This window comes from Labrus mixtus, chromosome 21, assembly GCF_963584025.1.
Source record: "Labrus mixtus chromosome 21, fLabMix1.1, whole genome shotgun sequence".
In the NCBI taxonomy this organism is placed as follows: domain Eukaryota; kingdom Metazoa; phylum Chordata; class Actinopteri; order Labriformes; family Labridae; genus Labrus; species Labrus mixtus.
Window position 1 is genome coordinate 19,044,471 of NC_083632.1, and position 26,888 is coordinate 19,071,358.

Consider the following 26,888-nt stretch of genomic DNA (forward strand, 5'->3'; position numbering starts at 1 on the left):
CATTTGTTAATTAGTCCCTATGCCTTAAGGGACATAGACCTGGATCTCAGTACATTTCAATGTACTGGTGTGGCTGAAGATGAAGTGGTGTGTTAGCCTATTCTGCAGAATAAACATGCTGACACGTTATCACTATTTAAATGCAAAAAACACAAGACGCAACAGAGGGACAACAGAAAGAAGAAGCAGAGAGCATGCTCAACGAAACCTGCTTAGTCATCATCCTTGGGGGATGGCCGACCAATTGTGTGTTAATCTATGTACGGTACTATTAGAGAGTGGGACAATTAATGTGTCACTTGTCGCAGAAACGTCAGATTAACAGTCCCGTCTACAATGGATTGGTCCTTTGCTGCCCCATCTGCCATTAGCTTGCCCTGCAAATCCAATTATGTTCTTATGCTGCCTGCGCTAAAAATAGGAGAAAAGAAAGGAAAACACAGAAACAACACGTCAGTAGAGCTAAGAGGAGACCAAATTATGTTATGGAGCTGATGTGTCCTTTCTGCAGAGATAACTGAAGTGTCAAGATAAGATGAGGCATCTGTGACACGCTGCCATGACAGACAGAGCTCGGACCAGGGAGAGATGGGTGGAACGGCAGCAGGGGATGCATAAGAGGAAGAAGGATTAGGTCTCAAGGAACTTCAGAAAAATCTCTTCAGATACTGGATGAAATAAGGTAAGACACATTATGCATCAAGACCAGGTTATAATGTTTTTAGCCTGACCTCATAAAACTCCCTTAGGCCTTAAAGTATGTGTTTTCAGACACAGGGCTGGGCTGAGGTACAAGTTTTTTTTATATATGCTACTGCTGTTACAACAACACATTGTGCACACAGCAATGTAGAAAAAGAATGAGTAAAGGGAGCTACAGAGCATCTAACCCATTCATCTCATACAGATCATGTTTGAAGCACGCTGGCGATGACAGAGCCTGTGTGTTCTAGCCAACAAAGCCATGTAAATACTACCAAACAATGTGCAGTACAGTGAGTTTTTATTGTCTGAATTGGAAAAAAATAGTTTTTGTGATTAGGTTTTGGTAGCATTTTCACTGGGTTTCATTTGTACTCAAATTAATTGTTAACCTTTTGTAAGTACTCCTATTTCACACACAGCTTGGAGCCAGTGGAGTTGAATATTTATGAAGACAATTATTTAAAGAATCTGCCATTTTACTTAAGGCATTTGACATGTCAAAGAAGCTAAAGCACAGCTCTTGATAATAGGGTCAGGCAATGATGGCTGTGATCCATTTAGCTTCTCAAGTTTCAGGGTCCTGGTACTTTTCGTGCTGGCTCGTTATCAAATTGTTCCGATTTATTGGAACATTCAGTCAGGAGGCAGCCATTGTTAATGTTATTAGCAACACATGTACTTTTCCTACATTAGCTAGTCAAAACGGCTTTGACTAATTGTTGATCACGTAGACACTTCACCTAAGGTTATCTCGATTAAATAAAACAAAGTACTTATGGATTCTTGGGATTCTGTCATGCCACCTGACATGCCACACTAAGCTCGTCTGCTGTCTGTCAGTGTTTTAATTCTGTCCATGTGTCCCGAAGGTCACCGAGCGGAAAATCCCAGTGACAGCAGCCGCAGTTCAACTCAAATAGTACACTGAGTTACATGAAAATAGGTTAAAGTATGTTCAAGAGGGTCATTATAAATGTTTAATCAAATAAACACCTTAAGCTTCCTTCTATTTTTCTCCACTTAACCCTCTTATTTAAGAGGGAATAAGATGATTATGGTAGGACAGTTCCTGGAGGCAGCAATACTAACGTCCGGATGTTAATCAGATTTTGAAACCAATCATCCAATCATGACAACGCCGACACGCCGACACAAACACTTGAAGGAATCTTGGTGTTCATGGGTTACTTTTAATGACAGATGTCCTTTTCCCATTGGGGGGGCGGGCCGCCCCCCTAATATAATGGTAGGGGAAACACTGTGTGTTTTTCTATTGTTTATTCATCCATTGATTCTAGTGGAAACAGCTGAATGTTTGGCAGACAAATTTCCACAGGGGGACAACAAAGTGTATCGTATCGTATCACAACACAACGCACCACAACGCAACGCACCGCACAACCGCGACGCACTGCGACGCACTGCAACGCGACATCACTAACTATGACACAGTAGATTCAATCCATCGTCCAACTAGCTTGGGATTTACAGTGGCCAGGTCTCCCTTGTGAATGAGATCTTGATCTCTATGGTTTACAATGTAATTTAAAATAAATGATGTTATTACGCTCATTTCCCCACCATGAAATGTTCAGAGTGTCTTTGATTGAAATAAGCGGAAGTGCAAGTTAAGGAAGTGAACGAAATGATCTTGTTTTTTTGTGTGTGACAAATATATGAACAAGGTTCATAAAACAGGAGGTGCAGCAAAAAACACATTTTGTTTCAGGTTGTGTTAACCCAGCTGGCCATCATAGTGATTAGAGATTTAGTGATCCAATTAACCACTGACATCAGCTTCTGATTTATAGTGATTTAAATAGCTGCATTCAGTATCAGTAACAATAGGGCAAAATCCTTAAGTGATTGATTTAATTCAATTCTCTGATTAAGTCTACATGTTGTCATACGAGGTCATGCATCAGCAGGATGCCGGGTGTTCATTTTGGACCAAAGGAAGAAGGAGGAGCTCTGAGCACTATCCAGAGAAATGACGTGTCAGATATTTGAAACTTTGTCGCTTTTGCTAAGATAAAAAGTTCAACGAATACTATGAATATTTATTACACCACAGAAGAAAAAACTAACAAATGAAAGGTCCTGTGAGTAGTTCTTAGCTGGTCATGAAACAGAATGTTCTAGACTGCTTTGAATGGGAGATGTGGGGGTGGGGGGGGGGGAGCAAACCAAAGTAATTATTGCATAACTTTTATACAGTACTTACCCCTGTAGTTTATTTAATTTTAAATCCACACTCTCTCGCTGCGTCCACATATGGCCAAACCAACCAATCAGGTATTAGTAAAACATATTATTTGGAAGTTGCATTTTCTGATTTGTTGAACTGACGAGGAAAAAAATGAAATACTTTGAGCATTTGGGGGGGGGGGGGGGGGGGGGGGGGGGGGGGGGGTGCATTGCTTCTTAATGACCCACAAAAGAAAACCAGATCATCAGCTGGAGGACTGATTATTTCTATATCAATATTTGTAATGCCTGTAAATTCTGCCATTGGACAGTTGTAAGAAAAGGAAATTAACAGCAAGACTTGGTTTACATTTTTCGAGGCAAAGATTCACAGTGAGTAAAATGTTTTAGTGATAAAAGAAGGCTGGATACGATTTTTTGTCAGAAAACACAACTCACTTACTCGCACATACAGTACATACAGGACAAGATCAGCAAAGAGATAAGATGTACTGCTGTGTCCAAAGGGGGCGCCAAAAACAACCCAAACTGAAAGTAACTCACAGTAGCTTCAAACAAGCGTTTATCAATAATAATGAATTAAACAATAAGGGCGTGCATCAGCATTCGTTTATGTTTGTTCACTCATAATATGAGATGGTGAATGTACCGGTATATGTATTATACCACTTTGGTTTCATTTTACTATCAGGAGTAAACTGGATGTTTTTAATTACCAGAATCCCCTCAAGGTAATTTACAAGGTAAGGTAATTTCACTAATCCTTTAGCATAAGCACATGAGTGCTTTACAACTGCTCACCCGGCAAAACTAAACAGCCTGATTTAGTACAAGTCAACAAAGTGCATGAACCTTAAGAAAGAATCTAATCCAACAAAAAAAGACACATCATTTACAAGTGTATACTTTGAAAACAAAAACATGCAGCTTTTTTAAACCTACATGTAAGGATCAATTAATCTGGGAAATCAAACTCTGTTGAAGCTACTTAACCTCTCAGTTCAGTTTCATTTTATGAGATCGCACATAAAGTTATAAGAGATCACAGGAAAAGTACAAAGCAATTAGCAGTACGGCTGAATGTGTTTCAAATTAGATCTAATTCCACTAAACCCTTAGCTTGACCGCCTAGGACTTTAACCTCTGACCTCAAGACGTTCACTGTATCTTAGTGGGATTCTGGTCCGTGAGGACATTTTGCACGCTGGTTAAGAAATGACATCACTAGCACACTTAACCACTTGCCAACACTTATCCATGAGGTACCATATTGTGGTACTTAAAAGTATAATTACCATTAATTGGTATCATTGGTAGGTAAAACGCCATGTTTAAAGGTAGATATACACTGTAAAATGTTTAGTTCAGGAGCATATAACCTTTTCAAAGTGTATTATAGCACTGCATTGTCTAGTCCTGCTAATTGACTGTTTTTTTTTCTTCTGTTGTGGTTGTGTCTCCCAGCAGGATGGGTACATTTGTGACCCTGACTGAAGTGTTGGAGGCTCGGGGTTCACCACTGGATGAGGATGAGGTCTGGTGTCTCCTGCTGGCCAGCACTGAGGCCTTACTGGACATTTCAAAAGAAGGTATAACCCCTCACAGTATTAGTGACCATTTCCTTCTATTTCAACCAGCATTCAAGAGCACCTAAGGTTAAAACAATGTCCCCATCCAAATAGCATCTAGTGATTGAATTAACCTCTTTGTGTCGTTAAATGTCAGACGTGTCTGCTGTGTTTTCTGTTTAGGTTCAGGTAACATGTGCAGTGTGCTGAGTCCGGGCTCAGTGCTACTCTCAGCCAATGGGAGTCTGGCCTTCAAAAGCTGTGCCCGGTATGAAGACGTGGCCTCCTTCACAGCTCCTGAAGCTCAGGGTCACACGTCCTCCTCCAGGACCGCAGTTGAAAAGGTTGGAAAAAAAAAATCTCAGACAAAATAGGACACAGACAAAAACCTGGTGTTTGGGAATCTGAAAAGGCGTGCTTGGTAAACGTGTGGTGGTATTATTAATGTGTGTATAATTTCCTTATTCCTCAGATGGTTGTGTACTCACTGGGGATGACTCTTTACTGGTGTGTTGATTATCATCTTCCACCAAACCAGGTATTTCAGCATCGCTCTCTCAGATTTATTCTTAGTACGTCCTGGTTACTCATTTTGCTGCTCGTTTTCCCTCCAAGCCTGTCCAGCTGAGTGCAGAGCTGGAGGGTCTGCTACTGAGCATGTGCGAGGACGTGGAGGTTCGGAGGAACGACCTGCTGACGGTGCTGGAGACCTGTGAGCTTCACCATAAGGTCGCGATGCTGCCTCCTGCTGAACAGCTGGTCAGGCAGCTGGTGGAAGATGTCTACAGAAACTCAGTGAGTGTTCGATTCGGGTTGATTTGGTTCGGTTTGAGCTGGTTCTGTGTAGCCATGTTTCATTCTGCTAGAATGTTTATAAGAGCTACTGTATACCTCCATGTTTCCTTGAGCTGGACTCTGATCTGTTTGCAGGTCGATCATGTGTCCATGTCTGAAAATGGATCGCCCATCACAGACCGCAGTCAAATCGTCAGGGACAGATTACACGGTAAAACGCTGATTCCTTTGGCAGATTTAAAATCCAAATGGAATATTTGTTTGCAACAGCAAACATATTTGCTCTTTTAATCACTTCTTGTGTGTTGCCCTGTGAGAAAAATTGCAAACCCTAAAGAAACCATTTGAAGTTATTAGCCTCACAGTTGTGTCCCCTAACATACCTTCAGACATAACAATTTGATTTAGCTTCAACCGTTAGTGTTCTGTTGAAAGCAGAGCAAATGACACTTTGCAATCTTAGCAAGACAGCAAACTTCTTAAAACAAAAGTAACAGCCTCACAGACTTCACCTTAGCCTCTAGATCAAGCAGCCAGCAGACATTCCCCTGGGACAAGTGCAATGATAATGTCAGTTCTAAGGCTAGATAGTTAATAACCTGCTTAGGTGCAGCAGATTTAACAGCATGTAGAAATGAAAATTGTTATTGCTTTACTGAAAAAAGGAACAGCCCCCTTAATAACACATACACATTTTAAAGCGATCATCTTTGTCTATTTTTCTCCTGGGTTTAATGTTCCCCTCTGACAAAACAACTGGCCCCAGTTTGGCCCCCTCATTAAGAGTGGTCTGGAACCGCCACTGATTCAGTTTCAACAGAAAAAAATATGATGAAAAAAGCTGTCACATTGATATTTATTGATTTTGTTGAGGGGTTTTATTTTATTTCAGTTGGACTGTTGTAGCATCCGTCTGACATTTAAGAAAATCTACACATATTTTTTGTAATGTAACAGAAAGACAGAAGTTGATATTACCAAATAGGCCTATGATGCTACTACTATCAGCTAGTTAGCTTAGCAAACAGACATGAAGCAGCGGAGTCTACTCTGTCTAAAAGTAATTTACCTACCAGCACGGCTAAAGGTCACAAAAGACATTTTAATATTATTACATGGACTCATTAATTGTATATACTCTCTTAAGTAATCCTTACAGGTAAATACAGCTGTGCTTATCAAAGCTTACCAGCTGCTGGCAATAGCTTCATATTTAAGTAATATTCTGCACCATGAATGTGAAGCTAGCTAACAGCAAGTTAGCTTCTCCTGTAGAATGAAAGTAAGGTTGAACAGCTAACTTTTCTCTGCCCAGAACTAACTAAATCTAGCACCTGTAAAGGTCACAAATTTATACATTCATATTTCAGTATATGGTTTTAAAAACGAACTTCTGTTTGTAGCTTTACTTTTACTGTACAGAAGTATGAAGTGGTAAATCTTCTGATCTCAAGAGAATCATTTTGGAGTTGTTTTAAATGTCCAGCTCTTGCTTTTACACATTTTACAGAGTCAGATGTAAAAACTGTGCTATTGGTAATACATTCCGATTTGTTTTTCAGGAGGTTCATTTAGTAACTCGACATGGGCTTCGAAGAGGATCTCTAGAACATTCTCAGGAGCATCTTATGCATGCGAGCCCATACGGTATGAAGACTGTGTCCACACATATTTTTTCACATCTTCTTACAGAGCTAACAGCACATTGTCATTGGCCAACATTTTAATTAAAGTAAGAAGACACAGTTAACAAGCGAAGCCCACACCACTAAAGGAGATTTCTTCCATGAAATGTGAGCTTTTTGTCCGAGCCATCACGAGCGACAGATCTCTCCATTCCGCAGACTGATTATGAAAAACGTTTTATTCTCAGGACTCCCTCAGCAAGTCGACACAGAGAGAGTTATAGCAGCTGGCAGCAACTGAACCGCAGCCCCAGTTCTTTCCAGGATGGCAATCGAAACTCCAACTCAAGATCGCTCACACAGTTCGGTTCCACGGTGACTCTGAGTGACAAGAAAGCAAAAGTAAGCCAGATGACTATATCACATAATATGATGACACTACATACAGTATATTGACCATACAAAAGAGATGGAGACAATCACAGTGTCTGATTTGTCGAGTACTGTGTAGTATCTTTAAAATTGGCATAATAGCCAACACCATCTTGGTTTATTAAAGCTACAGTAGACAGGATTAGATCCTCCGAGTTTAACAATGTTCACGTTTCATCTGGACTTTTGAGTCCATTAAATTTGTATTTTAATTAATTTTGCTTTACTTTTCTATTCTTTTTGGATTTATGTTGATTGTTTTCACTTGACGACTGAAACGGGATGGGGTCAGTATTCACAGTGCCACTGCACCTGACTTTCAGCAAAATTAGACAATTGTAAACTCTGCTACCATGTAGCCTATAAACAGATAAGCTGCTCCAACATCAAGTGGGCTGCAACCGGTTGGTAAACCAGCCTGTTGCCAAGTGTCACAGTTTTTGTAATGAGAGGCTATACAAAGTGCTTGAATCTATCATGGTTTCTAAAGCTGCAGGGTAATTATTAGTCAATCACAAGGTAGACATATCCATAAAACTTACCCCGCTAAATCATCTGTTATATTCTTCATGAGAAAAATAATAATTTAATTGATTATAATGTGATTATTGAAGCAAATCATACCGCAGCATCCTATGGGAAATGATGAAGGTAATACATCAAGTGGGAAGTAGGGTCAGTCATAGATTTCATAGATTGCTCTACTGTCTTCCATGTTAGCTGTATTTGGGGTGGCTGTGGCTCAGTTGGAAGAGTCGGTGGTCTAACCACTGGAAAGTCTGGGGTTCAATTCCTGGCTCCTGCAGCCACATGTCCAATGTGTCCTTGAGCAAGACACTTAACCTCAAGTTGTTCCCGCTGCTTATCAGTGGCATATGAATGTGTATGAATAGGTTAAGTTACTTCTGATGGTCACTTTACATAGAAGCCTCTGACGTCAGTGTGCGAATGGGTAGGTGTGACCTGCGATGTAAAAGCGCTTTGAGTAGTCAGAAGAATAGAAAAGCGCGCATGACCTAACCACTCTCCCACCGGCACCTCCTCTTAGTTAATTTTTGATGTCCAGCTTTGATCTGTATTTTGTGTTGATTGAGGTAACTGCAGAAAACTTCTATCACACATGTCAAAACGAAGGAGTGTGCTCTCTTCATTACGGTTGTACAGGTGAAGTCGAGGAAGAGATGTCACTGAGATCTCGCTTCCGGTCATATTTTATTTGTCTCTGTTTTAGCAGTTGTGGTGTAGATTCATTGTCAGCCTTACATTTACCTGAAAGTCCTCTCACTTTTCGCTTTTCTGGCAGTGCAAAACGATGTGTATTGTTTTATTTAGCATTGTCCTATATCATAACTTCAGGTCCCCCTATGGAGCCACGGGCCTAACTTTGGGATTCACTATTTTACACAGTCTATGGTAATATAATGGACACAAAACTTTTTTGATGGGGGAAAATATATTTTCATTTGCATTGTTCTTTGTTACAGGACATGGGTCCAGAGTTTATAAAGATGTTAGACGAGCCACCAGTTACCATAGAGCTGCCTGGATCCATTGTGGTGAGTTCTTGAAAAAAAAAAAATCCTGTCACTTTTTATCTTCTTAGATTCCCATGCAAATCCCAATCTTTTGTTAAAGTGTATCTTTTATTCTGCTTGAAGTCAAAGAAAGGAAAATCTCCAACCACTCAGAGGGAGCTGACTGTGGTGATGCCAAACGGTCAGAGCATCCTGGTCAAGTGTGAGGTGAAGTCCAGGGGAGGGGACGTCTTTGACATGATCGTGGCTCACGCAAACCTAATGGAACACTTCTACTTTGGCCTTGCTTATATTGACGGTAAGATAGCTGGAAAAGAATGAGTCAGTGAGGGTAACGGGAAAGAAATTAAATAGGTGGGATTAGAAAAATAGACATGGCCTAACTGGATGAACAGTTGTTGGCTGTTTATCTGAAGAACTATCTTTGTGTCTGATTGTCTCACTGATAAAAACTGTTTTAACATAAACAATGCTTGTCCAGGTATTCTATTGAGGTGATGCAGGTCATCAGATGACGATTTACATTATGGTCGTAAAGGACACCAATCAGAGGCCTGAAAAAGCTGTTCTTGAGAGTTTTGATTAAATATGTTGTGAATGACAACAAAATCATAAACAACACTATTTGGACATCTAGGAACATGTATGCTTCTAATGAAACATGATCAAAGTAAAACTTCCTGAAACCACGGCAAGTATGGAACCATGGTCAACCACCTTGAATTGGACTGCTGCAGAAAGTATATAAATGTGTTTTTAAGGGGTTATCTTGGGGCTTTTTATACCTTTATTAAGATGTAGGACAGTGGATAGAGTCAGATATTAAGGAGAGAAAGAGTGGGGAATGACATGTGGGGAAGGAACCACAGGTCAGATTCAAATCCAGGCCGCCTGCTTGGAGGACCACAGCCTCCGTACATGGGGCGCACACACTAACCATTAGGCCATAGGCGCCCTGGAAGTCACATATTTCTGTCAACTCACTGTTTCTTTTCTTTCTTTCTCTCTTCTCTCATCAGATAACGAGTTCTTCTTCGTGGACAATGACACAAAGATTTCCAAAGTTGCTCCAGATAGCTGGAAGAAAGTGCCTACAACCACCTTTGTCCTTTTCCTCAGGATCAAATTCTTTGTCAATGATATTTCTCTTCTTTTGTAAGTCTTAATTATATTATTACTGAAACTCTGCATCCATAACATGTTATGTACAGAATCTTTTCAGTGTGTACGCTTTTCTCCATCAGGCACAAACAGACCCATCACCAGTTTTACCTTCAGCTCAGGAGAGACATTTTAGAGGACAGACTGTCCTGCCATGAGGAGACCGCTCTGTACCTGGGAGCGCTGGCTCTGCAGACGGAGTACGGAGACACAATGCCTGAGGTTGTGTACTATACATTTGAACAAAACATATGAATGCAGAAAATTAAAGTGCATGTTATAATAACTGTGCAGAGCTTTTGCATCAAGGTCGGCTAAACCAAGCTTAAAACTGATTTAAAGAGGACATATTATCCCCCTTTTCTACCTTTTTAAACAGTCTCCTGTGGTCTAAATACATCTGTGCTGTGCTTTGGTCAAAATATAACATGAATCAAGCACCAGAGGAGGTTTGTGACCCTGTATAAACCAGCTTTCTCAGAACGCTCCGTTTTGGTGTGTGTGTCTCTTTAAATGCAATGAGTCCCCCCTGAGTTTTCCCAGTAGACATCACTCCTCTGTAGCAAGAATAAAAATGGCAGACCTGCACAAAAGTTTTGCTCAAGGCTGGGGGTAGAGTCCATGGGTGGAGATATCAGGGGAGGGGAGGGGATTTTTTTTTACCAGAATCCCACTGTGATGTCACAAGTTGAGCAAATTTGAAAAGGAGCATTTTTCTGTGTTGTAAGACTTATGCAGACCACAAACTAAGGACTGGATGGATTTATTTCACATTTTGTGGGTCAGTAGACACTCAGGTTACCCAAATATATGTTCAAAAACACTGTGAAAGTGGATTTTTCATAATATGTCCCCTTTAAAGGTGTTTTTTTGCATTTTGACGCTTTTTCACAGCAACGATTTGTAGGTTTTAAAAAGATTGTTGTAGTACCTGATACATACAGCTATTGCTTAGTTCTGTATTAGATGTTTTTTTCTTTCTCAGGGACTGAATGTTCCCTATTCCTAAAAACTTTACATTTTGCACCTTCGCAAAAATGTTTTAGAATTTGAATGATTTAAGTTTCTGGATAAAAGAATGCTTAAACCAGTGTTTTGATTTGATGTGTTTAGGTGTATGGTAGAAACTACTACCGCCCTGACCAGTATGTCTCCAAGAGTGTGATGGAGAAACGTGCCTTGCCGTATATTCAGGGGGAGCTGATACGACTTCACACCGACAACAGTCAGATGCTGCCCGACGAATCAGAGCTCGAGTTCCTTAAGGTAAAAAAAAGTCCATCAATTTGACAATTCAAAACGTGTATCTAGTCAGCTTTTTATTTCAAGACAGAAGTAAACACACTTAACAGTTACCATTCTCTATGTGTGCCTTTCAGGTGTGTCAGCAGTTGCCTGAGTACGGCGTGTTTTTCCACCGTGTGTTGCGTGAGAAAAAGCCTTCAGAAGTGGAGATTATCCTCGGTGTCTGTGCCAAAGGAGTCACCATCTACGAGGTTAAAGATGGCTGCCGGTCAACCAGCCAGAATTTCTTCTGGAGGGAGACAGCTACAATCTCATCAAGTGTGAGTGCAAAGGATTTTACTCTGGGAATTTTGATAATAATTTCCCTCAAATTATGAAAGTGTTTTTTTTTGTGTGTATTTTTTTAGTTGGCTACACTCCAAAAACTCTTCCTTTTGTCTTCCTGCAGCGTCGTAAATTTATTTTAGAGGGCCGGGGCAGCAATAAGAAGTACACTTTCATCACAGAGAGGTCAAAGATTGCCAAATATTTGTGTAACCTCTGTTCAGCCCAACACAAGTTCAACAATGAGATGAACTCTCGCCAGCTCAGCCACAGCATGGTCTCAGGTGAGTTACTTCATTATTTCATCAACAAGCTAAACATTGGCACCATTTTTCAGACATTGGTAAAAAAAAGTCAAACCAAAAACACACAATCCTTTTTGGTGACTTCTCTTGCTCATTATCTTCTCTGTGTGTACCTGCAGAGGATAACATCGTTCAGTATGCTGCAGTGTGTCGGGCTCAGAGTGGCCGGCTCAAGTCCTTCTCTTGTTCAGAGCCGCTTCAGGACGACAGTGGTCTGACCACGCCTCAGGATGATTCAGTGACCAAGCTGTGTGATGATGTTGCAGCGAGGATCGAGGCCCGCATCAAACAGCAGCGCCAGAGCCTCAATGAACAGAGGTATTCATCCTATTCAATCTTTGAATGTTGCAGGAAACCTGTTGCATAAGGAAAAACCTCCAACCACTGAGATCATATCGTTACTGAACTCATTGACTAATATTGAGGCCTGGACTTTGATGAGTGCATTCAATGCTAGCTAATGCAGTCAACAATTCTTCAGCTAATTTGCAAACCAAATTTGTATGAAAAAGCATCTGTTGTCAGAGTGTCAAATTGATCAATGTCCCTCATTCACATTTATCACATGTATTATCTGTTATCTCTGCAGCACCTGGTCCAGCAGCCAGCGCGGCAGCCTTGCTATGCGTTCCCCATCCTGCTCTCAGAAGAGCGGATCTGAGGCACCTTCAGGCTCCCCAGCAGCCAGAGGTATGACAAGGAATTTTCATAATTATTTCTACCGAATTGCCAACATGTGGCAGAAGATTTACCTCAAGTCCCATATTCACTAGTGGTGCACTTAAAGGAAGAATGTGAGACATTTCACACATACAATACATATAGCAGAAATCAAGTTTATACTTTGTAAATGTCTCTCTGAGTCATGACTGTCCACAATGAGTATGAACCACAAGTCCCGCTAGCTGTGTCGTTGTCCTAGCTGTGTTTACATCATGTTTACATGGACGGGGCGACAGACTCCTCTCCTTGCGTCAAAAAGCTGATTTAGTCAAGGACTTGAGAAAATAAGAATAACATACTCGCTGCTTGTTTGAATGTCTTGTAAGCGTTTTTAGATTACTGTCACTCTGTTTCAATTTACATGCAATGTGAAGCTACGAGCTAACTAAAGCATGCTAACATTAGCCTGCTAACACAACAATGCAGGACACATTCGAAGCTTGATCCAAACCATGACCTGGATGACTGAGATTGAGAAACTACACAGACATAATGCAGGCCAATGGAAACTGCAGGTTGAGCAAAGGACACGTTTTTTCCACCGCTTGCGCTAAACTCCTTCCTGCTAATGCGAGTGAAGAGGGGTTGGAGGTGTGTCGCTGGAGGAGAGCAGAGGCTTCAGAATAGCGGAGGTTTCACTAAACAGCAGTTTGTTTTGGTTTCATGCTGGTGCTTAACGGCGACATCTACTGGATCAAAAAGTCACACATTATTCCTTTAAGCTATAAAATGTTGAAGAACATTGCAGAAAATATATTTTTTGTTCCTATCATATTTCTGTATTTCTTTAAACGTGATTGTTTTTCCATAATTCCTCTGTGGCAGTTCATGTGTGTTGTTGTACTTCAAAAATGTCACTGCAATGCCATGGTGGGAGTTTTTATGAAATGTGGATGAAATCCCTTTCAGAGTGATATTGTGCTTTGTGTCTTACAGAAACCCCAACAAAACTCGGGTCATCATCAGAGAGAGAAGTCATTTGTGTTTCTCTGAGGAAAGATCCAAAGCTCGGCCTTGGTAGGCTGATCATATTTTCTGATTTAAAACTTTGATGCTCTTCTTCATTTTATGTGGAGTCGCACTAATCTACAACAAAATGTTATCTGTTTGTTCTAAAGCCCGTACAGAATTAGGAAAAAGGGCATTCAAGTGTGCTGCTGCCTCTTCTTGGAATCGGTTGCAAGATACTTAAAATCTTCGGGAGCTGGTTTCCTTGAATGTTTTTAAAGGTTCTTCTTAATGATCTTGAGGCGAGCATATCTGACTGTAGATGTTTTTACTAACTTGTATTGCCCTTTTTGATCGCCTTGAGGATTTATGGCAGATTTTGATGAATGGTTCATTTTGTGATTCATTTATTTATGTTTATTGTTGTTCAGTGTTTTATGTCTGAAATTGTGTAAATTGTGCTGCTGCCTGTCTTGGCAGCATCACTCTTGTAAAAGAGATTCTTAATCTCAATGAGACTTTTTCCTGGTTAAATAAATACATTTGAGTCCACATTGACTTTACATGTTTGTAGGGACTTTTTCCTGGATTATAAAAGAACCTTGAAACTTTTCTCTCAAAGTAAAAAAACGAGAAAATAACACAAGTAACAAATGTTTTTAGATCATAAAAGAAACCAGTCTGTTACTGATCCGTCTGTGGTCTGTGTTCAAACAGGTATAGTCATAGTGGGAGAGGACACTGTGGGGCACTATGACTTGGGGATCTTTGTTGCCTCCCTTGTGCCTGGTGGACCCGCTGATAAGGACGGACGCATCAGACTAGGTAGAGAATCGTGAACATTTAAGACTTAACCTCAGTAACAATGTATTCATTTACCAAAGTTCAATTAATGACTGGTTGAAGAGCTTAATTCTTTCAGTAAAGAAACAAAATCGTCTTCTTCTAAGGTCTACTTAACTCTTAAAAACAACTTCTTTGTGTAGCTTAAGTTCCACTAAATGTTGAATATTTTAGTTTGGTGCAGACTCCTTATCTTTGTGAGTTTAGTAGCTGCTTTTCTTTGTATCTAATCCAGCATTTCACTCTTTAACCTTTAAGAAACTGGATGCTGAGAGTTTGCAGCAGAAAAGTACAGAGGAGGACAGAGAGGGCATGTGAGGTTTCTGTGAGGGTTCAGTCGTAGGCCTTTGAGGTAACAGGTGGTGGCTTAGAGGTGGTGCTGGTGAGATCTCCAAACTCTACAGTTACCGGACACCGGCTCTTTTTTCACTGTGACCTTTGCCCTAAGGTGGTCGACTGATCTCTCTGAACCACATCAGCCTGGAGGGCGTCACCTTCAACGAAGCAGCAGAGGTCATGCAGAGCAGCCCTGAGGAGGTGCAGCTCATTATCTCACAGCCAAAAGGTGATCATTATGTGTGCTGTTGTGTGTGTATGTGGGTAAAGATACTGAGCTGTGAACCCTTGCCCTTACTTTGAGTATAATGTTGGTGCTTTGGTATCAGCCTGTTCTTCCGATGCACCTGCTCCGATTGACGAACATGTAAATAGAAGATTTGTGACTTCCCTTCCCTTCTTTGTGCTGTGTAGTTCCTTTTCTGTGAATTTAGCATGTGCCTCTGTTAACACATGCATATGATACATGATTTGTCAAAACTTTTATGTTGACTCGTCTTGCTCTCACGGGCATCAACAAGTTTCCTCCTCCACATCTCAAAATACTGTTTAAAGCTTCAACTCAGAATACTGTTAAACACTTCATGGTCTACCTCAAAAAGTGTTGGCAAAGTGTCATCTTCATCTGTTCTTTACGGTTTAGCTGCTCTGACAGCACAGATCACAATGTTTTTTTATTTAGCTGTGTGGGCAAAAGTAGAGTTTGTGTTTTTTTTCTGTCAGATTCAATATGAATCAAGAAATTCCTATTTCAGACCTTGGCAATTGTTAGCTTAGCTTAGCACAAAGACTGCAGCCAGTCAGACCAGCCAACTGGCCTCGATTTTCCCAAAGGTTAAAAAACTATTTATGAATTTACTTTTAAGACTCTTTAACAGTGGGCTAGATTTACATGGCGGCTGTGGTTCAGTTGGTAGAGTCGGTCGTCTCCTAACCGGAAGGTCCAGGGTTCGACTCCCATGATCCCGGTGGTGTAAGAATGTGTCTGATTGGATTAGTTACTTCAGGTGGTCACCTTACATAGCAGCCTCTGCCATCTGTGTGTGAATGGATAGGTGTGACCTGCGGTGTAAAAGCTCTTTGAGCAGTCAGAAGTCAGCAATCCATTTACCAACCATTTACATGTAAGCTACTGCTAGCAAGATTTTTCATGTTTTCAGTCATTTGGCCAAACTAAGCTTAGCTAACTGGGATCAGAGGTTCCCCCAGAGTCAGACTGGAGGAGGGCAGTATCTTAAACAATGTTTCTTTTTGTTAAGCTAAGCTAACATGCGCTAGCTGCAGCGCATTCAGTTGCAATTATTCTACTGCTAAAGTTGCTGGTAACCTGATGTCAGATTGAAAGCTGAATATGATCATCTTAGCATCTTTCAGAGTCACTGAGAAATCACTTTTAACACCATTAACTGGACAGCTACTACTACTACTATCAGGTCAAATATACATTTTTATAGTTTACAGGCTAAAGTGTAAATACAATATTAACCAACTTCGAATGTTAACTGACTTTGTTTTTATTCACAGTCCGTGTCAGCCCCATCGTTGTGCGTTCTTCAGCGCTAAGGAACTACGAGTCCAACAGTACACCGATGACAGACGGGCAGTTAGGTGATGATAGTCTGGACGAGATTGTTTCAGTCATGATGACACCAAAGACAGGCAACAGGCTTTCTGTCCCCCGAGAAGTACGAGTCAGCGGTGCACAGGTAGGATCACAACGGGGTTCAAATGAAGTCAGTTTGTGCGTTTATTTACAAAAATGGTTATAAAATGGTTATAAAGTCATGTAAAACCTTTAAAGGTCACATATTATGCAAAATACACATAGGGTTAGGACCATGTTTTTCCAACACTAATATGTGTACCTAGTCTGTCTACAAATCCACCAATTATAAGAAAGGTCCATCCTCTGTGTCTTTTGCCTGCTCCACTTTTCAGAAAATGTGTGCTCAAACAGGCTGTTTGGAGGTTTCCCCTTTGTGACATCACAAAGGGCAGTAACCCTGGGGTGTTTGTTCTGCCCTCTGAGTATGTCTTCTTGCCTTAAACAATTTGGAATGGTGCAAGGAAGCAAGAAACTTCACGACATGTTTTAGGGACCCCTGAGACTTATTTCAACTTGTTGAAAAAGAGTATAATATGTGACCTTTAAAACTTCATTTAGGAGGCCATAACCAATATAAAAATAGTAAATATTGACTGTAATTGTGGATAATTCTTTGTCTATGATAAAGTGAGTTTTGATTAATTGGGTTGTGGTACTTTTTACTTGTAAAGATGCATGTATAAACATAGATAAATGTTATATAGAGTATATAGAAACTGTTGTAAATGTTGCTTTTTTAGGACAGCCCCATGAATTGTGGGAGGACGGAGATCACTGTGGAGCTCAGAAAGATATCGGGAAGTCTGGGCATCAGCATCTCTGTGAGTTTAAGAATTATTTTGATGTTGACATGAGCAGTAGTACTCACACCTGGCCAAATATTTTTATTGGTGTTTTTAATGCCTGCAGTTTTACAATTGTGCAAGAAACAATGCAGATACAAACACTATAAGGGCTGGTTTACATTAGGCAATGTAATTATTATAGGTGCTGTTTGAAACAAGTGTTTCTAACACATTTTTGTCTGACACTGACACAGTGAGAGGGGGATGCAGTCTGATGCCATCCGTTTAACTTCTCCTTTGATGTGTAAAAAAGCTGCTTTTACATCTGAATCAGTTCATACTGTAAGCCTGACTTTCCAGTGAGAGTTTAGGTGGGTTGAATGAAAGTTAACTGTCAGTGTCCCATGATACCTCTCGATGCTTTTAGACACTTTTACATGATTACCACTGAAACAGTTAAAGAAAATTAAATAATGATTGGTTTGGAAACTCTGTATCGGCCAAATTATATTTTTATACAAAGCAAAGGTTCGATAAGATGCTTAAAAAAGAAAAGAAAAAGGAGAGTAAGCAAATAATCTCCATCAGTGGGTCACAAAGTCTGCTCATCCCAATCTGATTAACATTTGACGAGATTAGAAAGAAAGCTTCATCCACGTCACATCACTAGTCATAGATCACCACTGTTCCATTAGCTGAGCTGTGACCTACAATGGAGTAACTACTTAGCCAACGATTTAGCATTATACCTCGGATATGTTCTGAATGTTAGTTGTGTTATTAACCCTTCAGGGTGGCGCCAACACTAATCTACAAGGGATCTACATCAGAAGCCTTGTTCCCGGAGGGGCTGCTGAAAGGGATGGACGCGTACATACAGGTATTCAAAGATAAATATTATTACAACCAGGCTCCAGTCTTCATCAATTTTATATAAAAGTCCTTTTTTTTTTTTTTTTTTACATATGATGTATGTTTGATCATTTGACTCTTCTGCAATGGGGTCATTAATTGATTTCTCATTATGATGGATTTTAGGTTTAGCTCCTTAGCCCAAATCTGGGGTTGTGAACTTTAATTAGCGGAACCCTGCAGGGAACCTTAGTGCTATTTGAAAAAGGAAAACAATAAAAGCCTTTGAGTACAAATAATTTTACAAATATAACATTTGCAAAAACTATAAAAAGGTCACATATATAATGTACGGTAAAATTAAAGTTCATTCTATGATTTTTTTTAGCACCAAGCATATTACATTTAACACTTTGGATCCATTTGTGAGCGTCTTCCCCTAAGGCATAACAGCTCGCTGATTGGACAAACAACACCCTCTTTAACACGGTGTCACTGAAATGTAACACTCATTTTCATAAAAGAAACTTGTTTGAATACATTTTAGCCTTTAGCTAATGCTTCTAGGAGAGAGAGCATGATATTACAAGCCTTAAAACAGGAACCAGTACAAGGAGCAAATGTTGCAAAGTAATGGAACAAGTAGAGGGGGGAAATATGAGGAAATTATTTTGTTTGTTTACTTTTCACCAACGTTCCTTTATTACAGGTGACAGACTGCTGGAGGTGGATGGGATTAGCTTCCAGGGCTTCACCCACCAACAGGCTGTGAGCTGCCTGAGCAAAACGATGGAGGTAAAGAACATATGAATTAAATTTTGTTTAGTTCCTGCAAACGACGGGCACCTGAGAACGTAGGCTGGCTGTGCACAGGACTACCCTGTTGGTCATTGATGAACTTATTACAACAGTTTGAAAATCACAAATGAAATCTGTTTTTCCCAAATGTAAAGATTAATTGAACAGAAGAACAATGATTATCTATATATGCTGATGATGATTAACTATTTTCATTAGGTCATATTTTTTAATACTAAACTAACTTTACTTTGTTTTTTAAAAATTAGCCATCATCAGCTTGCTAAAATGTTTCACCAGGATGCATATCCTGGTGAACATTTTACCTGGTTGAACTGTCTGTGTGAGGATTGAAGCATGGGAAGCAAAGGTCTTTCAAATCAAAGTCATAGAGATGCTATCGAAGCATTTGACAATGCTTGTTTTGATCATTCTTGCTGCTCAAACTACTGTTCTGTCATGACCACCTATTTGCTTCTTTCCAAACTGCAACCTAATCTTCTTATCACATGCTCTCTCTCCTCACTTATCCCATTGTTCTTGTGCTTCCCCTTTCTTTACAAAAACCTCAATGTCTTTCTTGGCTGACTAAAAACTACATTCTTGCCATTTCCCCTCCTTCCGCCCTGTAGGTGGTAACCTTGACGGTGGAGCGGCAGTCCATGAACGTACCAAGGGTTTCTCTAGACACCTGCAGCATTGGATCCAATCACAGCATCCGTCCAGCCAGACTAAGATTCAGCAGCTGCTCAACGATCAGTCCTCCTCCAAACATGAACTCAGACCAGCCCAGGGTTTACGGCTTTGTAAATGACGGTAGGTGACCACAGCTTAGGTTAAGACCAATGGTCTTTCAACACAGAATACATACATTTGGGTAAAACAAACTAAAGCTCAGGATCTCTTTCTGGGAACTGCTCAGAAATGTTTGCAGAGCATTAGTTCTCTTGCAAACTTTAAATAATGAATCAAATTTTGCCAATAGATCGATCTGCAGTTCCCTCAGAGAGACCGAACGTTATGTCACAATACCTTAAACTACTGAGGAAGAACCTGCGTGAGAGAACCTGTCTGGTTGACTCTAAGCTGTTTTGTGCTTTAATATCCAACCAGGCTAGCCTGGCTGCTTCAAGGTGAACTTTCACACACTTCCTTTTCTTCATCCTGATCTTCCTCACTGACCCTGACCCTCTCCTTCTTATCCCCCCTGGCCTCACTTATCCTTCTGCATGTCTTTCTTTATCCTTCACTTCCCTTCTACACAGACAGGCAGATCTTATTTGAAAACTATAGAAAATGATACTTTTGTAAGATATCATAACGGCAATCATTTACACAAGGTCTAACTAACCCATGTCCCTTTAACCGTGACCCTCGTTTTTCAAATGGTCCTCTCTACCTGACTTACATACAACCCTTTTATCTCTGTATCAGTCATTGGTTTATATATTCATATTGAGTATAACTGTATCAAAACGATTTCTTAATTTCAACTTTGACATAAACTCTTCATTTTGCCTTGACACTAGGGTTGCCCTGCTGTATGAAAAATAATGATTTGTGATAAGGAGAATTTGTTCAAAATGTATTTTCTGTTAACAATTTTTGTTGTCTTCATACCAAAGTTTACAACATTTTTCCTTAAACTGTGTCCTGTATTGGTGGTTGCAGATAGAAATACAAATAAATTGTGCAGCTATTGCAAAATATACCTTGTCCATATTTAAGTATTGTCTTGTCTGTTCAGAGCCATCTAAGATTGATTTTCATGTCTATCTAGGTGGAAATATACTGCTGGGCCTACTACAACTAGCAACCTGTTAGCAACCTTAGCTTGTAAAGAGACTTTAAAAAGCAGGAAACAGCTAGCATTGGCAAAGGTTTAAGAAAATAAAGCTTGTCAATGAATATATAAAGTGTCAAGAGTGACAGATTTCTAAGCTAGCTGTTTTTCCCGTTTTCAAGACTTTATGCTAACAAGCTGCTAGCTGTAGTCTTTTGATAGTAAGAAGGGATTTGAGAGTCTTACTCTTGCTGTCTTACTAACAGCAAGAGAGAAAATATGCATACTTCAAGTAGGCTACAAAGTACTGAAAAGCCAACAAATATACAACGAGCAAAAATGAAAAATTTCCCTCTCGTACAAAAGATTGGCTTAGCCTGCTAGCTAGGTCAGGCTGACTACAACTTTCAACTCTTTTCCAACAACATAATGCATATCCATCACTCAGTGTGTGTACAGTATAGCACTAATCTATTATCCATCAGTGTTGTTGCCATTTTTTGGTGATGCTATGCATGTTGCCTGTTGCTCAGATGGAAACATTGGGTTTATTACATTTTTAGGTGTGACATAGGATCCACCATATAGTCATAAAATCCACCTGTAGCAATCTCGTGTTAAAAGTTTGATATGTTGTTGAATGTTATTGTCTCTACGTCCCATTTGTGTGATCTCTTTGGGAGTGAGGAAGTGCGAAACACCTTGTGTCTGAATTGAAATCTGAAAACGACAATAACAAACTCAACAAAATAATAAGCTTTAATCTTATCTCTTTCCTTCCCTTCTTCTTCCCCCTTCTTTTTCTACATCCAACTGTTCCAACTCAACATCATCCCATTACTCCCAACAACGTCCAATCCCGAAGACAACACTCAGGAAGTGACTCTGACTAAGAATGCAAACGGCCTGGGCTTCAGGTTTCTGATGTGTGAGCTGGATCCACCCATGCGAGACTTTAGCAGTCTGGTCCGGATTAAAGAGCTTTTCCCCGACCAACCAGCCCAGCAGAGCGGCAGGATCCAGGAGGGAGACGTCCTGTTGGCCATCAATGGCGAGTCACTCAAGGAGATGTCCTATCCTGTATGTGCAGATTTCAAACTAAGCTGATTAGCGTTAACTAATTTCTTTATTGAAAGTACACACTTCCTTTTGTGAGCGACTTAACTTTATTTCAATTTCTTGACAGTTATTTTTTTTTAATTGAAATTATATTACATATGCAAAAGATGGATCAGATTGCGACACTACTCTTAAATAGTTTAAGTAATTAAGACATCCTTACTGCAATAATTCATATAATGCACGAAGCCAAGAGACGCTAATTAGGGGCGGGGGGTCTAATGATCCATTTTCTAAATCTTTCATATGTTTCTCGTCTGTGTTAATTTTGTGTTTTACACAGTTAGTCCTTCTTGTTGGTTGAAAAATGTTAATTGTAAAAAAAAGTGTTGGGATATATTTGTCTTAGTTTCCCTTTTTTCATTATGAAACAGATGACAAAGATGAAAGGGTCAATATGTAAGATATGAATTCAATCATAAAATGTCAGACATTAAGGAAACACGCTATGTTGAAGTGCTGGCTTCTCTGACAACAACGCAGCAGCCAGTATGTCCTCCTTCTAAATTTAGATTCCAGTGCGAAATGGTTTGTTTATGTCTTGACTAGAAAGGTTTGTTTTGCCCCTCCGTTTAACCAGGAAAACTGCAAACCAACAGGTGTTGCAGCAATGAGGGCGGGCGAACTGGTTTTAGATAGAACTGATTCTACCCAGGGTTAGAGATTAGAAATCTCTTATCTCTGTCGTTCCTTGGCACTTCTGTATCAATACAAAGCTCTCGTATGATTATATCGTATAAATATGGCATACTAGGTGTACAAGGAACTGGTTGTGGTATTACTGCTTGTAAATGAACTATTGTGTTTTCTTCTCTGTATGTGACGGTTGACAGTTGTTTCAATGGGTTTCTTCACCCTGACAGATAGTTAAGGAAACACTGTATATACTGTTAACTTGACTTTTCTTTAACAAGAAAATTGTGTTTTAAAAAAATCTACAGCTTCAATGTTTGTCTTATTGCCCTATTAAAAAGTTCTCTCTTTTGTCTGTAGAAGGTGCTAAAGCTGTTCAAGAATTCACCTCCTGACGTTCGACTGACTCTCTGTCGGCCCTCACCAGGTAAACATCCGCTTTCTATCATGGTCTGTTTACAGCTGGAAGTAATACTAGCCTTGTGTTAGGGCTCAACACGCAGTATCTCAGTCTGTAGGGACTTGGTTTGGGAACTGGAGCGTCGCCAGTTTAAATCCTGGTGCAGACAAAAATATGAAAGTTTGTTTGGTAGCTGGAGAGGTGCCAGGTCACTTCTCAAGTACTGTGGAAGTGGCCTTGAGCAAGGCACTGAACCCCCAACAGATCTGCCGCTCCGTGCGTAGCAGTGTGTAGCAGCCTCACTCTGACATCTCTCCACTAATGTCCACAGGTCCTGTTTGTGCATGTGTGTGTGATTCAGGTCTATGTGTGTGAGAAGCATGTCTCTCAATAACAGAGTATAAACCAGAATTTCCCTCAGGGATTATTAAAGTATGTACAATTGAATTTCAAAAAATTACAGCATTAAGTACAAGTGTGCTTCTGCATGAGCAGAAGTTTTCACTCATTTGTGTACCAATGGCACCAATACTGCATGAAATACGAGAAAAATGTCACAACAACAAAAAAATGTATTCTTGTTTGGTCTTAGCAAACAGATATGATGTAAGTTTTTCTTCTCTTTAAGCATATGGAGCGGGTTATTAGAGACTTTTATGGCGACACATTCTAGTAGTAGGTGTTTTTGATGTATTTAAAGGTGTTTCATTGGGATCCCATCATACCAGATGGATGTTAGTAGTCCCAGGTGTAAACAGGGCTTACACATTAACAAACACATCCACTTCATTTCCTCACCTGTTTCTCTTTTCTTTCTGTAGGAATCCTTCCATCCATTGATCAGTTTAATGGCACATGAACGACGTCACTGTGTTGCACAGCGCCAGAATTGACAGACGTTTGGAAGCAACTCTGTGCTCCTTGATCAACCGGGACGTGGTGACGGAGGTCGAGGGCAGATTTAAATGATATTATTGATAGACTCCAACCCTGCAGAAAGGTCAGAAGAGTTCCACAGTTTAATATGATGCGATGTGATTCGACACAACATGTTGTGACCTTCTTAATGACCAGCCCGAGGCGTTTCATTTATTAAGTGTTGTCACAGTCCGGATGGATAGACTGATGTTTTTAGTCACTTCAAACTCTAACGCCAGGCACTCGCATTACATAAAGAAATCACGACAACAACTTCAAATCCTTTGACATGATGTGACACAGTGTGATAGCTTATGTAATAAACTGTGGCTTGACATGATGTGACAAGGTACATAACAAAATCTGACGCTAAAATATCATTTTATTACAATATCTACAAAATGAATAAAAGTTAGTGCTTAACACGCAGCCTCCACCTGATGAAATATTCTTCTGGCTCTGAATCAGTGCTTGATGTTTGCGTTGTCTTGAGTTGTACTGCGACATTTTAAGTCAACTTTGCAGCTTCTAAATAAATGATACAATTCAATCTCGTCTGTTTCCCAGGCCTGCTGAAGAAAGAGTGACGGAGGAGAGCAGAGAGGTTGGTGGCTGGATGTGGAAGAATGTGTGCAGGTAATGCTTAAAATGTCAATTATTTAAAAATATCACGTTAGTCAAGTGTATGTCAAGGAGATAAGGAAGGAGCCCAATGCAGACAACCCGTATACTGACATTATGCAGTAATTTATAGGTGAAATTAAGATTAAACATATATTAGCAAAAGCAGGATGTCAGTATATGTAGCAAAGAATCCACAGAAATTACGCAATGAAAAGGTTACATGCAGGCAGGTTCACAGTCTGGTTCAGGTTCAGGTTGCTAGAATGCACATTGTGATGCAACATTGATGATCTGGTCAAGAGAGCGGGTGGAGATGGGGAGCTATAAATACTTTGGGAGGTCATTTTGGAATTAGGAACAGGAAAGGAGCAGATGTAAGGTTTGACTCAGACAGGTGAGAAAGTTTGAGGACATCATGGTTTTCGAATAACAAGTCCAGAGTTACAAAGTGATTTATGAACCTGGAGAAGGAAACAGAACTGCTGGAGACAGAGGGTCCAACTAAAGAGAAGGAAAAGTGTAGCAACTGTGAAACATAACCTCATCAGTAAACATATTATTTATGTAAATGTGGATGCAGTGGTGATTCTTGAGTCTGTTGGGGCCCGAGGCATAAATTCCCAGTGGGGGTGGGGGGGCATATTTAGGGCTGGACCAGTATAATTCAGTAATTTACTATTTTACTGAAGTGAGTGCTGTCAGATAGGGCCCACTTAGGTAGGTTTTCTACTGTCATTGCAAACTTTGCACATTTTGAGAGACCGCTGTGGTTTATCAGCCCTTGGGGGCCCCCAACTGGCCTGGGGTCCAAAGCAGTTGCCGGCCTTGCTTGTTGACAAGCAGCACCTCTGCATGTATGAACTTAGAAATGATTAGTCAGTACTGTAATCAAACATGTATATCATGAATGGAACTTGGACTTCCTGTCCGTTCATGTCATATACATACAAATCTAAGAGAGTCTTTTCACTCACAAATTAACTAATAAAATGTTTTTGTCATTTCATTATATTTTTATTGAATATGCTAATTAATTAGTTTGAAATGTAACTTTATGAGACAGACATTCTGCTCTCATTCTTTCTTTAACAAATCTACATTTCACATGATCTCAACAAACTGCTCTGGGAAAATAAAAACGGGTCTGATCTTTGAAGGCGATCCTTTGCACAGTGTTTTTTAAAGGACTCTGAAGCGCCTTCAGTGAGCGACTAGTGATGCCTCAATTCTCTACTGAACGACTCAGGAGGTCCTTTGTTTGTTCCAGCAGCAGTCTGATATTCAAATGGTTTCATTGGTGTTTGTTATTTTTTTTAATCTGTTGTGTACTTTAATTGTACTGTCGATATTGTTTGTTGTGTGTATAAATTGTCCAGGTGGAAAATGATTTTCCCTGCTGGGGATTAATACAGTTTTCTGATCTGTCATTACACTTACATTACCTGTTCTTCTCTCAGCCACAAGGTGGCAGCAAAGTCCTTTCAGTGTTTCAATTTGACATCTCTGTAAAGCAAACGGTACTAATCAGTGTTGCTGTGTCTAACTTTTAATTAACGAGACTTATTGGAAACAAGAGAGAAGCTAATAGTTTGTTCTTCTCCCCTTCACAGGAAATTCTAAAGAGGCCTTTTGTTGACGCCAAGAGAAGAGGACGACTGAAATAAACGGTTACGCAGCTGATGGTGTAAAGAGTGTAGAGGACATCAAAACTCAAGAAGATGTTTCATTTTTAAATTTAAAAAACAAGTTATTTTGAATTCTTAATCATTAAAAGTAATTGGCCCCTCTTTCAAATGTTCTGTGTTTGCAACTTCTCACAAAAACAAAAGCCATTAAAGTACAAGCTGAATATGAACGAGCCATCCCCAAACTCTCTTTTAGTATCTGGACAAACCAGGCAGCACACACACACACACACACACACACACACACACACACACACACACTCTCACACACTCTCACACACTCTCACACACACACACACACACACACACACACACTCTCTCACACACACACACACACACACACACACACACACACACACACACACACACACACTCTCACACACACACACACACACACACACACACACTCTCACACACACACACACACACACACACACACACACACACACACACACACACACACACACTCTCACACACACATGGGTAAGGAGCCAGTAATGGTCCCTCGTAAATAAGGGTTCCTGTATTTTGGTGAAACCCAGTAGTGCATCTGGATCCCATCACAGCTCGTGTTCCCTTTGCAAATGATCCCAAATGTTTCTAATTATGCCAGTGGAGTCGGCACGAGGCTGTGTGAGCTCTTGTGTGTGTGTGTGTGTGTGTGTGTGTGTGTGTGTGTGTGTGTGTGTGTGTGTTTCTGTGTACGTGTAGCCGCTCTGACGGACACGCACACCCACACACTGGCCTCTGTTTATTCATGAACGGAGTAACAGAGATGGACAGCGTGGGGTCGACCTCGGTAGCCTACGCTTAGGTCACTGCACGTGGTGATGACTGATGAGTGAAAGATGGGGTGGAGGAGGAGATCTCCACTAGTTTTGTCTGCTGACATCACTGTCTCCGTGCTGCTCTCGAGTGATTTCTAACCTTTG

General features: G+C 40.3%; 1 protein-coding gene across 4 annotated transcripts; it reads left to right on the forward strand.

Moving 5' to 3' along the window:
• The first annotated feature begins 412 nt into the window (after nucleotides 1-412).
• On the forward strand, nucleotides 413-26,888 carry frmpd2 (FERM and PDZ domain containing 2). 4 transcript variants are annotated; one of them, XM_061028662.1, is made up of 31 exons: nucleotides 418-682; nucleotides 4,378-4,502; nucleotides 4,665-4,825; nucleotides 4,954-5,019; nucleotides 5,097-5,276; nucleotides 5,412-5,487; nucleotides 6,839-6,923; nucleotides 7,150-7,303; nucleotides 8,818-8,889; nucleotides 8,992-9,166; nucleotides 9,888-10,023; nucleotides 10,113-10,251; nucleotides 11,143-11,295; nucleotides 11,409-11,594; nucleotides 11,723-11,882; nucleotides 12,023-12,221; nucleotides 12,493-12,593; nucleotides 13,563-13,643; nucleotides 14,292-14,399; nucleotides 14,866-14,982; nucleotides 16,278-16,459; nucleotides 17,100-17,180; nucleotides 17,937-18,024; nucleotides 18,706-18,791; nucleotides 19,427-19,610; nucleotides 21,443-21,657; nucleotides 22,690-22,756; nucleotides 23,551-23,729; nucleotides 24,215-24,283; nucleotides 25,882-26,633; nucleotides 26,668-26,888. In XM_061028662.1, the coding sequence occupies exons 2-28, from the start codon at nucleotides 4,382-4,384 to the stop codon at nucleotides 23,586-23,588; spliced, it is 3,411 nt and encodes a 1,136-aa protein (XP_060884645.1). In that variant the 5' UTR covers nucleotides 418-682; nucleotides 4,378-4,381; the 3' UTR covers nucleotides 23,589-23,729; nucleotides 24,215-24,283; nucleotides 25,882-26,633; nucleotides 26,668-26,888. The 4 variants fall into 4 exon arrangements, with proteins under 4 accessions (XP_060884648.1, XP_060884645.1, XP_060884647.1 ...); XM_061028664.1 differs by having other exon boundaries at nucleotides 25,882-26,629; XM_061028663.1 differs by having other exon boundaries at nucleotides 4,381-4,502.